At 40.2% G+C, this 16,714-nt stretch overlaps 1 protein-coding gene across 1 annotated transcript in view; it reads left to right on the top strand.

Moving 5' to 3' along the window:
- Positions 1–378: 378 nt before the first annotated feature.
- Positions 379–16,714, top strand: part of PRKAR2B (protein kinase cAMP-dependent type II regulatory subunit beta) — a 76,713-nt gene continuing 60,377 nt past the window's right edge. The window contains exon 1 of the mRNA XM_066550818.1: positions 379–878. Within this exon, the coding sequence (XP_066406915.1) occupies positions 551–878 (328 nt within the window). The 5' untranslated portion in view covers positions 379–550. The remainder of the gene's footprint in view (positions 879–16,714) is intronic.

Raw genomic sequence — 16,714 nt, 5'->3', positions numbered from 1 at the left:
AGGGCGGATGCTTGGACACCCCGCAGGGAGAAGGCGCTCAATGCTTGTGTCCCCGGCAGCCCGGGGGTGGCGGGGGCGGCGGTGCCCGGCGGGGCCGTGTCCCGGCAGGGCAGCCCGTGCTGGGGGCAGAGATGCGCTGCCGTGCCGTGCCGTGCCGTGCCCTCCGCGCGGCCCCGCGGCTCCCGGCAGCGCGGGCGGGGCGCGGCGGCCGCAGTCCCCGGCGGGAGGTTGTCATGGTTTCCCGGGTCACATGTGCGCGAGGTTCCCCCGGCGCGGGGGGAGGAGGCGCCGCCGCCGCCGCCGAGGCTGCCGGAGCCGCTGCCCCCCGCGGGCCCGCCCCCCGCCCGCTCCCACCTGCGCCGCCGCCCGCCCCTTCCCGCTGCCCACGGGCGATCCGCCGGGCGCGCCTCGTCCCCCGGGCCGCCGACCCCCGGCCCCGGGCTCTCCCCCCCTCCTTCTCCTCCTTCTCCTCCTTCTCCTCCTTCTCCTCTCCCCTTCCCCTCACCCTCCCCCTTCCTGGCCGGGCTGCGCCCCCCCGGCCGGCCCCGGCATGAGCATCTCCATCCCGGCGGGGCTGACGGAGCTGCTGCAGGGCTTCACGGTAGAGGTGCTGCGGAGCCAGCCCGGGGACCTGCTGGAGTTTGCCCTCCAGTACTTCGGGCGCCTCAAGGAGGAGGCGGCGACGGCCAAGGAGGCGGCGGAGAAGGAGCCGAGCGGCCGCAAAGCGGGCACCGGCCATGACAGGGGCACTCAGCCGCCGCGCCGGGGCCCCCCCGACGCCCGCGGGGTCAACTTCGCCGAGGAGCCCATGCAGACCGACTCCGAGAGCGGCGAGGACGAGCAGCCGCCGCCGCCGCCGCCGCCGCAGCAGTTCCCGGGTAAGGCTCCCCCGCCTCGCCGGGCCCGGGGATGGGGGCGCGGGGCGGCTCCCGCGGCCGCCCGGCCTCAGGTGCGCGGCCGGCGGGGATGGGGGTCCCGGCGGGGATGGGGGTCCCGGCGGGGATGGGGGCCCGGCGGGGATGGGGGTCCCGGCGGGGATGGGGGGCCCGGGCCGGGCCGCCCGGGGTGGCGGGAGCGGCGGAGCGCGGACACGGGCAGCGGCCGCACGGCGGGCACGGACCGCCCGCGCTGACGCCAAAGAGCGGAGCCCGCGGGAGGGTTCCCGTATCCCGCGGCAAACTTTAACCTCCCGGGCTTTCCCCGGTGTTCGCGGTGCTGGTGTTTGGCATACAGGTATCACCAGCTGCATCGCTTGGAGCGTGTGAGCCGGTAATAGACTTGCAAAGGTCTGTCTGTATATTTCCTTTTTATAGGAGCAAATCTGCATTCCGTAATTAGTGCAAGGGTACGTCTGCCTTAGAAAACACCTCTCATGGCCATGTTACTGTATTCACGCACTTGATTAGGCGTTTTGCGTAGATGCACTTATATGCGTTTTAGAAAGTAGAGCACAATTTAAAACATAATTTCTTCCTGAAAGCCAGAGTGAAATTTTCTGCATTTAGAAGGGCCTGTGGAACAAGTGTTGCTGTGACAGCAAAGAACATTTGCAGTATCTTTGTGTTTGAAGGTAACACCGATCTACACGCAGCTAATGACACCTTATCTTTGTGTGGCTGACAGGTTTTATTTCGAGACTGTGTCAATCCATCTGCTGGTGTGGGTTATGGGATGGGTAGGAGCTGAAGTGCTCTGTCTTTGTGGCATGGGCAGGCTGACTGAAGGGTCAGTCAGTACGGTTAGATGGAGAAGAGGAAAGCGTCCAAACTCCTTTATATCTTTTATTTTTGAGGATAGCTTGAAGTGTACCTCATCAGATCATCAAAGCAGTCATCCCTCCGAGTTGTGCTGGAGGTAGATTTACTTAGCAGAGTACAGAAGGCATTTGTTTGCTAGTTGAATTTCAGTGCGGGTTTTTAAATGATGTGTTATGTGCATTTCATCAGGAAATGTAGATAAACAAGTGGGCGTTTAAGAAGTGGGTAAGTTTTCAAAATGCTTCATGTTACCCCATAAGACAGTCGCCATTCTTTTCATCTGTTCTTTGCAGCTATACCCACGTGTATTTAATGAGAAATTGAATCTGTCAATCAGGTTCTGCAGATTTATGTGGTAATTTTAAACTCTAATGCTGATTATGTGAGATTAGTAGAAATTTGAAAATTTGCTGTCTTTGAAAACTGAAATGGTCATAATGTGGAAGAAAAAAATTATTATCTTAATTCACTAACACTAGATGCGGTCTTTCAAACATTAATTATTCTAACACCAAACAATCTAATTGGTAAATGGAAAACTGGAATGTTGTATGGAGGGAAGTGCAGAAAAGTAGTTTTATTTATTAATGTGTATGTTTTACACACCTGTAACTTTACAGGGTGCTCCAAGAAGCTTTCTAAGATTTTTGAAGGAATACCAGTAATCAAGATTCTTTTGACAGTCTTTTTTTGTTGTGACTGTGAAGAGAGAAAACCATTATTGTCAATTTTCTCATTAAGGGACCTGCTAGAACCTCTTAGTTTGAATTAAAGGAAACAAAAAATGAAAATATTTATGAAGCCACGTGAAGGTTAATAAGAAGTAACTCATGGTAAATGATTACTAATAATGTGCTTGTGTATGTGTGCGTTGTGCAGGAGTGTGTATTTTAAATTCAAATTTTATGTCTGCCCTGAATATATTCTTCTAAAGTAACATAACAATGCATCCACTCAGCCTTTTCTTAATAACTGGAGGCATAAAGGCTTGTACTCAAATATTTGTCTAATGGGTTTACATACCAATTTAAAAGCATGTTTCTTCTATGCTTTTGCTTTCTCTTTCTAGAAGTAGTAATTCTTAACTGAAGTTTGGGTGAAGTTTTAATTTTTTTTTTGCCTTTATGAATTATTAAACTACTTCTGTATAGCAAATTTGCCCTGTTTGCATCCTTATGAGAGGGCAATAAATTTGAAAAGTTGATAAGCAAATGTAAAATGAAAACCTCTGTGAGGGAGGCCAGACCTGGTTGTGGTATCTTTCCTTTGCTAAAGCTGTACATTTGAAATATCAAACTGACAGTACTCCTTAATTAATTAAATCAGAGCATTGGTGAGCTCTCACTGTAAATGCTCCAAACCTATTTTTTTTCCCCTACCACATGCTTCTAAATACCTACAAGCACTGCAGTTGAACTCTTTGTCAGTATTAGTTTTGTCCTTGAAATGTATTTTGGAAGGTACATGAGCATTATCCTGTTTCAGAAATGATGAGCTGAGGCATAAGCTGTGTTAAAAAGAAAAAAAAACCCCTGTACTCAGGATTAAGAGTTATATGTGAACCTTGAATTAGACTCTGTTTGGGTCTCTGCTGTGTCCATTACCTCACTGCAGAAATCACATAGAGGCAAAAGCAGTTACCTTGTCTGGGGGGGGAACTTTGTTGTATTGGTGTCATAGTTTTGAATAGGCACCTGGAGTTAAGGTGACCTCAGAAATGACATTCTTTATGCTCAGAGCATTTAGATTATCCCCTTTGGAACACACAGTTTAATTTGGGAATGTTTTTCAGGTTTTCTAGTTGATTTGTTTGTTTGCTTTTTCTAAAAAAAAATATTTAATTGTCCTACGTGGGTCTATTGGCATTAATCAGTTACAACAACTAATCCCTACTAAAAAATAGCAGACACTAAATTGAATAGGAAATATGCATAAAAATGAGCCTTATTTTAGAAAATTTCTCCAACTTTTAGCAGGTCTGAAGTACATATTAAGATTTATAATACTGCGTCTGCAAAATTTGAAAATGCTCATTGAATTATTTGGTTTTTTTACAGTGACTATACTTTTCTTTTGACGTTACTACTTAATGTTGATTTGCAACTTATTTTGATGGGCAATAACCTATGTAATTTGTAACAGTTGTTTGAAAATATTTGCCGTAGATAAAAATTTGCATTTCATCTAGCCTTAATATGAATTAGTAGAGGAGTTTTTTGAGGTAACGTTGCTGTTCTTTAAACTCAAAAGTAGTGCTGTATGTATCATTTGGCAAGACATAGCTTCTGTTTACTTTATTTTTCTTTTGTTTTGTTTTACTTTGGTTTGTTTTGGTGTCTTTCTCAGATAGTGGTGTATTTTAACAGAAAAATACTACAGCTGTCCCTCTCCTCCCCCGTGTGCTTCTGTTGGTGTGTTGGTTGCTTTGAGTTCCTTCTTTGAAAACTTGAGGTAGAAAATGCAAGTCTGTATTTCAGCTTTACCCACTGATTGTGCCTAAATAATATGAGATCACTGTTTAGACAAAACACACATCTTCTACCTTACAATGCCACTTTTAAAGGCATGTCTTTATTTTAGTTCATTTATTCAGACTCAAGTGCTTTACAGATGTACTATTCATAGAAATTTTGAAATAATAGGTAAACTGTAGAAACCAGAAAAAACTTTGCAAACAACTACAATTGTGTCATGTGTAGGTAATGGGTAGATTAGAGCAGTGGAAGGGGTCAGTAAGGACAAAGGAGCAATATAAAAATACATACAAGTTGTAGTAGGATATCCTTAAGTAAGGGGCTGTATAGAAAAGCATGTGAATTTCTTATAAATGTGTATATTCAAACTAAAATCTGCAATATGATGGGTAATGGCTGAAATCTACAATCTGATATGTAGTTAGCCAACCTTAGAAATGAAGTTTTAATAATTTCTACAGTCACTCTTTTGAAATACAGAAAGAAATAAATCATTATTTGTGTGGTTATAAGGACAAACCCCATTGAAGCCAGGCTGGGGCAGCCTTGCTGTGGATTTGTGCAATTTGGAAGAGACAAGTTTCCAGCCACAGCCCAGTCCCTTGGGAGCATGGCATTGCTGGAGCACTCCTTGGCAAGGCTTTGGCACAGATCTCCTTGCAGTTTGCTAGGCTATGCCTGCTGTTATTCAGAGAATAACATGTGTAAATTAAGTGTTCAGGGTGGGTGGTTGGGAAGAAGATGGATTCTGTGAGGGAAAAGAATTCCAGCTGCAAGAATTCCGTGCCCTGATGGTCCAGTGGGTCTTGGTCAGGGGTTGGCTACTGGCTGCTCTTTTCTATTGGTGTACACAGTCACAAAACCACAAAGCTCACTGTCTGGGCTAAAAATCTTTTAAAAAAATGCAGATTTTTGAAATAATGGTTTCCAGTATTTTTGACAGGAGCAAGCTGAAATATTTTCTTTCTGCTAACAGTTATTTTAAAGAGTAAACCCAAGCAAGTTGGCAGTCGTTTGTGGTCTGTTTGTTTGTTTTCTTTTATTCCTTAATCTCACACAGGTGTTTTATTCAAGTTGGGAGGTTTGTCATCCAAAAACTTTGACAAAATTATAAGCAACTAGAAATGTGAAGTTCTAATATGTATCATTTAGTAGCCTTTGTTGGTAGGACTATGACTCCCTTTCAGTCATGTATCTACTTGTGATTGTAGATGAAAGGAATACTTTTGACACAATCATTTTATTTTAAAAAAAAGGATGTTTATATTAATAATTTAGTTGAAATGATAGCAGCCTCCTCTCAAAAAGTACTTATGCATCCCTGCTCAAAATTAAGCATGAATGAGTGGAAGTGTCTCTGCTGGTTAATATTTTGTTGAATAATTTATTTATTATTCAACAATAAATAAATAAAGTGTATTGAAGAGAAGCAGGAGGAAGTTCCAAAGACCTATGGACAGAAAAATAGTAGAAGTATACTAAAAATATTTGAATTTGTCTTCAGCTTCTTTTTCTCTAAAGAAACAACATGAAGATAATTTTGGCTGACTGTTCAGCTTGGAAAAAGAGAACAGCCTTAATTCAGGATGTATAGGAAGACATAAAATTTTGCTGGCATGGGTTTGTAGTGATTGCATTATGAATTATAACCTATAAGCAGTGTCAGTACTAACGTTTGCACAGCAATGCTCAGTTTCTTGCTTGTGCCATGTCTGTTTCAAAGGAGAACCTGCTTCCTCAGGAGCTCTCTAGGAATATTGTTTCACTTACTGACTTCATTTCAGTTTCCCAAAGAAACCTTATATTTTTTGTTCCCTGTGTTTACTCCTGTTTATGCATTTAAGTGAATGTAAAAAACCAATTTATTTCCCTGCTTGGTGAACAGAATAAAGCTTAATCTCTGGACATTAAGAGAGTGCTTGTTTTTAGAATGCACTCCTACAGCACAATGACCCAGTGCTTGTAACCTGCACAGAGGTGCTTCATGCATCTGTCAGGAAGTTAAGCTTGGTTTAAGACCTGTATATCTCATGGTTTATCCCAAGTCTGTTATGCAGAAGTATTGCATTGTGTTCTCTGGTTCTGTCCAGTTCCCTCAGTCTGTGGGAAATGTTCCTAAACAGTCAAATCTCTGCAGACTTATTGGCCTTAGCTGCTCCTGTAAATCTGGAACATATGGTTAGGAAATCACACATTTAGGTCACAAGGTAGAGATTAGTCAAGGTACAGGCTGCTGCTGCACTTCTGGTTTTCAAATATCAAAGATGACCTCTAGATTGGGAAATTTCATTTGTTGGGGCAGTGATGAAAGAAGCAAGAAGGCAAGGTGGAAGGCAGGACATAGGGGAAGAAAAGGAGTCAGTGTGTGGTAAGGAAAATCCAAAGGTAAAAACAAGAGGTTGGAGGAGATACAGAACTGGGGTAAGGGGAGAAAGATAAAAGAATGGACAGCATATGTGAGAAAACACATGAAATTTTCTGCCCTTGTTTTTCTACCCAGCTATAGCCCTGCTGTCCCAAATTTATATCCTGAATTTTCTACTGAGATTCTGTTTGGCTTATAAATATATTTCAGAAGAGCATAAATGTGACCTTAACTAAAATCAGTGGTCAATGCATTGTAGGATGTGAATTTGGTCATCTGATGCTGAGAGATCTTTTAAATGTTTTGACATGGTCATCTCTTGTTACCATGTCTGGAGCTTCATAACACTTGCATTTTAGTGAAAGTTTCAACTCAGGTTTTTTTATGGAGGTTCCAGATTGGTTTCAAACGTTTTCTGTTTTAAAAAATAATAGTAGTGGTCATTATGGAGAAAGTCAACATGGCTGAGAGAGCCAAGATGGTGCTGATGAAGAAATGAAATGTTGAACAGTACACAGCAGACAGGGTGAAATGTCCCTACTTTTAATGCTTAATACAAGTCACAGTGGTTATTTCATCAACTATTATTTTAATGGAAATGCCTTAAAGTCACGCTGTAGTGTAACTATTACCAACCCAGGTTTGAACTCCTATTATGAGCTTCAAGTGAATGTAATTATACAGAAGTTCTGTGCTTTAAAAAGGTTAGCAATTTTTAAAAAGTGAATGAAGGAGGGAGAAGAGTTTGAGAAAAAGAGCCATTAAAAATGGCTCAGTGTTCTCTGCTTCTGGAATAGGTCTTGACATACCCAAATTGGAAGAAGAGGAGGTGATTTTACCAGGGATGATACATTTATCACACAGTTTGTTTGATATTGTTGCTTGTTTTATGGATGTGGGTGCATAAAAGATGAACTCTGTGTATACATGAATTACTACCTGCTAGATAAACCTGTCAAAAGAAATAAGCTTGTCTATAAGTAGATATTACCATAAACATCCATCAATTAGGGTGTTGTTTGAAAGTATTCTTATGAGACTTCTAAAGGAAATATGCACTTTTTTTCCCCTTTCTTTGGGACATTGGATGATGATGGTGGTGAGTCTGGATAGCTTTATATAGGGGTTTTATACTGAAACTCCTTATCCTTTTAGGGAGCCCTTTTAGGATAACCCTTCCACATGCTGAGTAGGAATGATCACCCATTTGCTGCATGAACAGGATGTTTTGATCATGACAATTAATTACAAACTTGGGGTTTATTTAATCTTTTTCTCCATTGAATACATTTTTTGGTCTGTAGATCAGTTTTCACTCATAGTACGAAACAAGACTTTGTTGAAGAGGGTGAAATTTGCCTTAGAGTGTGCTTTGTTTTCTCTTCATTTTTTACATTTCTAATTGACTGGCATTATTACAGTTTTCCTTGTAGAAAAGCATCATGTTTGTCAGTTTGATTTTTCATTAAAAAATATGAGGAGCTCTGTTTCAGTTTTTTGTGCACTTAGTGATAAAAATAGCAGAAGTACTCACAGAGAATTCCTATTTGCAGTTTCTAGGCAGTGTAATACACGAATCCAGATTTTTATCAATGCAGCAAGTAACCCAGAAGACACACAGTTTTGGGGTTATATCAAAAAGATGATGGTAATCAAATGTCCAGTGCCTCATTCAGCATTTCCAGTGATACCATGTCATACAAAAAAGTGGGAGGTCTGAAAGGAAGGGGGATGGAGACAGGGTGCTTGAAGTGCATAGGAGTAAAATGCAGATTGTAGGTACAAGGTATCCTCAGAATGACCTGTACAACAGACATATGGCAGTTTGCCATCCTTTCCATAAATGGCATCCTTTTAGCATTGCTGCTCAGAAAAGTAATTTGTGGATCACGGATAAATAAGGAAATTATAAAGAACAGAACAAAAAAAAAATCCAAATTTTAATTTAATCAGCCTTGCCTTATTGTGCTATAACACACTGAATAATGGAAGGTAGACTTGTGAAAAGCATGCTGTAACAACAGAAAGTGTTTTTCACTTATGCGTGTGACTCTTAAATTGCTTAATGAGATTAAGAAAAGAAATCATCAGGGCAAGAACTTGAAACTGAAAGCTTGAGCAGGTAAAGGCTGATAATGAGAATAGCTGTCTTACACATACAGTTTCAGTTATGTGACTGAAGTGGTTTCTGCAAAGTTGGGCTAAAAGGGACAATTAGTAAATATTTTGAAGACTTCCTAAATGGAGGGTCTGGAAAATTGCTGTATAAAATAGATTTTGAAAGGAGAAGTAACATCTTTCCTGCTCAGTCATTGCAGATACCATCCTGCTTGTATAAAGGTTTTTATAACAGCATCAATTCCTTCTGAAACCCTGTGATGCAGATGTCAAACATGTTTTTATAAATAGTGGTAGTGTTTTCATATTGTACCTTTTTAGCAGAGATGTCCATTGTAAAGCATGCCAGATAGGAAGAAAATAAATCCTTTCCCAACACTGGAAAGAAAAGATTCCTTGCAGAGCCTCAGTGTAGGCTATAAATAAAAGATGTACAGAATTCTTGGTGTTGGGATGAATACAAGCTGGAACCAAGCATAAGCATCCAGACTGCCTGCCCAAGCACACAGGCTGAAATTCTCGGTGTGTTTTCCCATTCTGATTTTAATGATAGTTTGTAATGCTAGTGTGAAAACCAGAATCCAATGCCATGGGTTGTAAGTGTTGCAGGAGATGGGTTAATTTGAACTTGAAAGTGACAGCTTTGCTGTGGCCTTTTTTGGGTGCTATGGCCTTTTTTTTGACCTCACATATGAATATATATTGTCACTGCACTGATCTGGTCCTTCCAATTTGTTTCCCATTATTTTTACCACTGAAATTGTTCCTTTTTAGATCCTCTCTCTGAAGCTGTCATACTTTTCATTGATGCTGAAGAACTCCATCTTTGGGCCAATAATTGTCTTGGCTAAAAAATGCAGACTAATACCACAAGTCTTTGAAATCAAGTCCTTTATCAAGAATTTTTGCTATTTAATATCTTGGAAATTGATGTGTAAAATCTAGTGAATATGTTTCAGTATTCCTTCTATTTTAACAATGGTTAATATGATAAAAAGTATGTCTAATAGAGGGCTGGAATTGTCCTGAGATTTCTTGTTCTCTTCCAAAACAATGTGATACTCATCACACTTGCTGTCATAAACAATTACAATATGTCCTATAGACATCTATCAAAATTTTATTAAGACTTCAAGCAAAATGTTTTCTACCATTGGAATAAACCCATTTTTTCACCATGAATGAGTTTTGAAAGTTGCATATTCTTAATAATTGATGACATTAAGCATGGAGGGAGAGGTTTATTTTTTGTCCCCAGTTGTACCTAATTTCTACTGAAATTGAGAAGTTAGGATCTGGTAGCTTTATCAATCTCTTTCTTCAGGAGTCTTTTTAGTACTAGACCCAGTCATCATTTTATGTTTAGTTCTATTTTTGGGGTTTTTATTTTTCAGTTCTGAACTCATAGTGCTTTTTCTTTCCAGCCATTTTGTTCAATAACTTTGAGTAACATTCAAGCATCTGTCTCTAAAACCCATCTTTTAGCTGATAATTTTTCTCTCTCTACTTGTTTTTAATTGGGAGTCTAAACATGAGAAACTTTGATCTAGCCTTCGCCACTACAATATTTAAGCACCTGTGAGGTAATTTAAATACAAAGTTAACAACTTGCCTTCCTTCCTGTTGCTTCAGCCTACAGGAAATATTATTTAATGCTTAATGCACATATAAAAAATTGGTTTGAAAGAAGATAGATGGTTATTTATTCTTAGATACTACTAACTTCAATTCCTGTTAAAAAAATTATCTGCAGTATTTTTCTGCATGTCTCCCTTGCTAATCTGTCAGTTTTCCCCTTCTATTGAAATGTAGCTGCTGCTGGCAGTTGAGGTGGGAGTAGATGTAGATTAATTTCCATTATCCACCTTGCAAGAAGAGGTAATTTGTTCTTCTGGTTTTGCCTTCTTAGTATCAGGAATAAAATGGAGTCACTGATTTAAGTGCACCATAATTTGCTGTCTATCTGGAATATATTGTCATATGAACATGGCTCATCTGTAATTGCTTCAGTTTATGGCCTCAAAAAATGCAAAAAAGAAGAGGAAGAATGTCATACTTTCTTCAAGTCCATCCTTCAGATTATTTCATTAACCACAAATGCAGGGTTTGAGAGGTATAGGGAGGCTGGGAAGTCTTGGGAAATCTAATCAAAGAACAGTTTGAGAAAGCTTTGCTTTCCATGCAAATGTGTAGGTGTTAGTCCTCTTCTCTGACTTTGTTTTTGGGAATTCGAGGCGTTTCTCAACAAGAACTTCTGTAAATACTGCTAGAAAGACCTAAGTTTCTTGCTACTGCCAAAATTGGATGTCATTGATCCATTTCCACGAAAGAGAGTTTTCCTGGGGAGGTTATATGGAGCACAAAAATACAGCAATGTGTTGCAACCTACTTCTTCCACCTCAACCTTTTTTTTTGGCTGAAGGATTTTTCTCATACACTGGACTAAAAAAAAACAAAAACCAAACAACCATCAAACAGTGAAAAGAAACAAATAGTAGTAGGAGGTAGCAAAAGACAGTAAGAAAAATTTAATCTTTTGCTGCTGTTAAGAGGATATCAAGTGTTTTGTTTTCCTTTGCCTTTTAAAGAAAGTGTTTTGTTAAGTGTTTTGTTTATTTTGCCTTTTTTTTTTTTTTCAGTATGTGAAATTAAGAAGGTTGCTTGGTCTACTCTTTATCCAGAAGCTCAGTCAGGGGCTAAGATCCATTTCCCTTGTTTTGAGCTAAAGTATTGCAGTTCTGTTTGGGAGTAATGGGAGATAAATCACAGAAGTGTGTGTGATCACCCTTCTCAGTTGAAAGGAGGCAGATTAATATTTACAATTGTAGCATGACACTCACTGTCTTCATAGCTGTAACACCAGATAATATAAGATCATCTGGGACTGATCTGTACAGGCCTTTCAGAAGAGGAGACAAGTAATGGTGACAAGTAAAGGTGACTACAATGATCTGGATCAGATCATTGTAGTCACCTTGGTGTCAGCTTGTACCTCATATTACTGAAATATGCTTTTTGATGTTAGAAAAATGTTTTTATGTCTAACTCTGGAAGAATTCTGCCACTTTAGCATGTGGATCCTTGGCAGAATCAAAACTAAACATGCAAATAAGCTGCAGAGAGACTCCTTAAATCCTACAGGTGAAGGAGAGTATTAGTGCTTCTCCCTAATAAAGTTGGCCATTTATTGTCTCTTCTGGCTTGGAGGCGACAGACCCAAGGTCCCTTTTGTGGGAGCTGGGCTGTGGTCCCAGCCCTGTGGAGGGGTCTGTACCAGCAGGCACTGCTAGAGGCCTCATTGGCATGGCACAAACAGGGCACCATTCCACTGCCACGGGGTAATTTCACCATGAAGCAAAACTGGTTTTGTTCTTACTATGAGCCTAGAGTTTTCTGCACTTGCTAAGATGTGTTTAGCTTCTGAGAAAGCAGTTATTATTTGTGGTTGTGGTCACTATGTTGCCATCTGATGTCTCACCTTTGACATCTATTGCAACGTCCTTATCAGTGAATTTCTTTCTTTTATTCTTTTTAAAGTTTTGATGTTTATTTGCTGAAGTTATTGTATATTTGCTTGTGGAGAACTAATAAAACTGACTACACATCTCTACTGGCATGAGCCTTCTTTGGTACTTTAAATCATAGTGTGAATTTATTCCAGCACCAGTTGGTTGGTCTGGTGTCCTGGGGTGACTTTATGATGCTTGTATCCCCAGTTGTCTCTGTTTTTGCTGGATGTTAAGTTCTGCATCTCTCAGGCTGGTTCTGAGGGCGAGGTGGGCAAACAGAAGCAGCACTTTGTGCTCAGGAGCTGCACTCACTGCTCCACATTCCCTCTCCTGGACTGCACTGTCTGCAGCACGGACAGACAGACAGCAGGACAGAGCTCTCCTTTGCTTCTAGTTAGGTTTTAGCTGGCTGGGGCAGAGCAGTTCCCTGGTCAGTGATTTTCCTTTTCCTTGGAGCTGTCCAGCCCTGCCCTGGGCTGAACACCCAGCAGAGCTCCTGGAGCTCACACCTGGGGCTCACCAGGGCCGCGGCATTTCCAGCTCAGGAGGGGCTGGGCAGGGACTGAGCCAGCTGAGCTACAGCCACAACCAGGACCTCCTGAGTTTGCCATCTCTTCAGAACAGAGAGAGGCTTGCTTGTTTGATATTCATTTTTTATGCTTGTGAATGCTTTTCTTGTTAAATAAACAGGTTTTTTTCCACTTTTCTCCAAGGAAATATTTTCCTGAACCAGTAGGGGGAAGGGCTTGAATCTGCTTTCTAGAGGAACCCCTTTTGGAGTTTGCTCCCAAATTTGCTCTAAACCAGGACATATGGGTTCAGTTCAGGTGGGATGGAAACAATCCAGCTTGGTGGCCTGAAGGAGGCAGTGGGTACATGCATGGAGTGTGTATTGTACCCTTGGACTGCTGAGTCTGATTCAGGAAGCAGTTGATTCCTAAAGGTGCACTACAGTGTTCAGGTGGAGGAAGCACCTGAGTGTCTGGTTCAGAGCCATCTACTACTGATATTGAGAATGTCTAGTGCTGATCAGCTGGCAGGCCAAGACTGAATTTATGTGACTTGTCCTTCATGGTAGGTACTAGTTTGGTATCAGCTTCTGTTTTTCACATATTATTAGGAACTTCTTTCCTTTGAGACTTTTCTCATTGTTGAATTCATTGGAAAATGGTAGAGCAAGTTCAGTTTTTTCTTTTGTTAAGGAATTTGTGTATCACTTGAACCCATGAACTTGCCCTTGCTTGTTTCCAGTGTTTGAATGACTTCTGCTGAAACCAATTTCAAATTGACAGGTGAGGTTCTGTGGAACAACACTTGTTCTTTCTAAATATCAAGAATAGAAATGTAATTGCTGTGACACTTGCAGAGAGCAGTTACCTCTGACTGATGCTTGGAAAGTAACAGGAGCCTAGTTATTGCTGAAGATACCTAGAAGTATTGCTTTGATGTTTTTGTTTTGTTTTCATTTGGAAAATGTACAAAGGTCAGAGTATGAACACATGTGCTGCTTTAAAAATGTAAAGACCAAGCGAATAAGATGTGCACATTTATTCTGGAAACCCTCCTTTAGATTTACTTCTGGCTAGGAACTGACATTGTTTAATTTGTGCTCTGCATTCCAGGAAAAACAGTTTATAGTTTACTTTTTTTCCAGATGAAGGGATGAATTTAGCTTTCCTTTTAGTGAGAGCCTTTAATGCAGTACATTTTAGGTATAGTTTTTTCCCCCTCTAAAACTAGCCTCATGCCTTTCTTGCACAAATTGTGTTTTAGAGATTGAGCAGTTGCAAGGTTTTCTAAGGATAATTTCTCCCTGTGTAGGTATTGTTTGATATGGGCTTCTGTGTTCCTAGAGTGAGGATCAGATGGATGTAACTGATTGAGCTTAAGGGAGTGGAAAGAAGATTGAAGTTTTGTAGTTTGTAGTTGGAAAGTTACACAAATTCCAGTGAGAATGTGAGGTGAAACTTGGCACTGGATACAAAACTGTCACTCTTTTCCTGTTTGTATCAAAAGCAATTCTAATCATACTTCTCAGTTTTAAAAAAAGTGATTTTGGTGATCAGTAGTTTTGATATCTAAGATAATACATACTATTTTTATTTGTCTGAATTTCTGTTGTCAGATCCCATGTATTTTATGGAAGTTGTTTGATTTCTAAGTAACTTCTTATTTTAAAAGCAAAAAGGAGAGCTTTGAACTGGAGATGTGAAACAAATGAAAGAGGCATGTTTATCAGAATTACTGGCATGTCTATAAAACTGGATGGTGATAATCTATAATCCTTACTGAAATTTTAAGGTCATGATACAGGAACACCTACGGTGACTATAACACTGTATGCTATAGGAAATACATACCTGTCTGTTTTTAATAGACTGGCCTGATGAAGCTCTTGTAGTCCATCAAATTAGTGATAAAAACATTTTTAAAATGATTATATAGGGTGTAGTATAGTAGCAGAGGGTAACTTCCCACATCCTACCAGTCGTAAGAAGTACTTGAAAATTGTGGGAAAAATTTATTTTAATACTCTGTGGGTCTGGATGAGATCCACAAGACAAAGGAATTTAGACTGAAGGCTAAGTTTTTGTCTATTCTAATCTCATCCCTTGATAACTATCCTTTAAGGAAGAAGAATGATCCACAAATTTAAAATAGGCCTCTGAGAGTTAAGACAAATTAGGTTAAATGTTCATGTGTGTCTCAGTCTTGCTGTGTGCCTTTGAGTAGTTTGCACTAGTGCCTGTAAATTGGCAAAATGGAGTATTTGCCATTCCCAGCTTGCTGGGATCTTGTAGCAGTATGTGTGTGAAGGATTGTGAAGGGCTCATGTGTCATTGTTTGCCTGCAATACTTAAAAAAACTTCTGTATCTTAGAGTCCAGGGCCCAATTGATGCTAGAATTTAAGAAATTTTTATCTGATGTGTCATTTTTTTCTGGCCAAATATAGAAAATGATGAGTTTATCTTTGATTGAAAGGTGCAGGAATACCTGAGCAATCAGCAAAGCCCTTTTAACAGATGAGACCTCTATGATTTGTTTAGGCTACTAAGATTGCACTTAAAAGTGTAATAAACCTGAGATTGCATTGCTTGATATTCCTAGCTCATTTTGTCATTTACCAAGTTCTTTTTACAAAAGGTGCTTGTGGCTGTTAGCATGGGCTCCTGCCAGGTAACTATTACAGAATCCTGCCTTCAACCATGTGCTCTTCAGGTCACATTTAACATAAAGGTCATGCATTGACTCTGCCTGTGAAAGGGAATAAGTTTTTAGTCTTAAGTCACCATCTTTTCTTAAAAAAAGTTGTCTGTTTTTGTAACTTCATGGGTTTTTTTAAAAAATCCACTATTAGGACAAAAAGTGTTCATCTATTTTTTTCTTGCCCAAAATAATCTCCTCATCTTCTCTTGTAGTAACCTAATATGAATGCTGAGAATGTAACTGAAAAGCAATATTTATCATGATTTATTAATTGAGTGTCCTTTAATTTCACAAACTTCCTAAAGCAGTCTGTGTGGATTTTGGTCTTTTTTTTTCTTTTTTTGAGAAAGCAAGACAGAAATGTTATAAAATTCCAATTTAATTTACAAAAATGGATAGGTTTTTTTTTTCTGCTGAGGGTTTAATGTGAAACATGCATCTTCCAGTAAGTTAAAGAAGAAACTCTAGTGTATCTTTGTGGATACTTGAATATCCAGATCACTGGGCCAGTCTGCTTTTCAGCATGCTTGTTTGCACATTGTCTTGGCTTCAGAAGAAGAAATTTTAGTGCTTTACCTTGGAATATGGCATAGCCTGGAAAGTAGGGCATTTTTTTTTCCAGAGGTGTGGGTTGCTAGTCTGCCATGTACCAGTCAGGCAGTGTTTTGTTTTCCTTTTTTAATGCACTCTGGACATTTTCTGTTTACCTGATTAAAAGAATTTCTTGAAAGGCAGTGTAGGTTGTGGGAAGACTATCAGGACATGTAGCACTTTGTCATACACAGATTAAAGCATTTTGCCATTTCCCAAAGCAGGGAGTCTGAGCAATATTCCAGATTATCTGCATCTGCTAGTCTGCCTTTATTCGGCTCTGTATATTCCTGGTCAGTACCCAAATCTTGGATCATATTCCCAGGTAGATAAGTGTAAATAGAAAATGTGAAAGTGTGTGTTGGACTTCTTGGATGAGTCTACAGGAAAGGAGTCTTTGGGTCATAACCCATGACATTTGCTCTGGTGGGTTGTAGCTGTATTTCAGGTAATTGTGTCATGATCACATGTAATTTTGCTATGGAATCTGAAGTGGAAGCATAGTAGGGGTTTTTTGTTTGGTTTTTTGGTTTTTTTTAAAGCCCTCTGTTGGAAGACCATTATATTATGCCAAGAATTATTTTGTTGCCTGATGACTAATGAGTCTGTTGGAGAATATTGCTGTCAAGAGTCATGGAAGGTTGGCCCCTGCTAGGAATCTCACAGATAGTTACTGGAGGAAGTCAGGACAA

The sequence above is a fragment of the Molothrus aeneus genome, chromosome 5, assembly GCF_037042795.1.
Source record: "Molothrus aeneus isolate 106 chromosome 5, BPBGC_Maene_1.0, whole genome shotgun sequence".
Lineage (NCBI taxonomy): Eukaryota > Metazoa > Chordata > Aves > Passeriformes > Icteridae > Molothrus > Molothrus aeneus.
The sequence above is the reverse complement of the archived record's forward strand: the minus strand, read 5'-3'. Positions and strand labels throughout refer to the sequence as shown.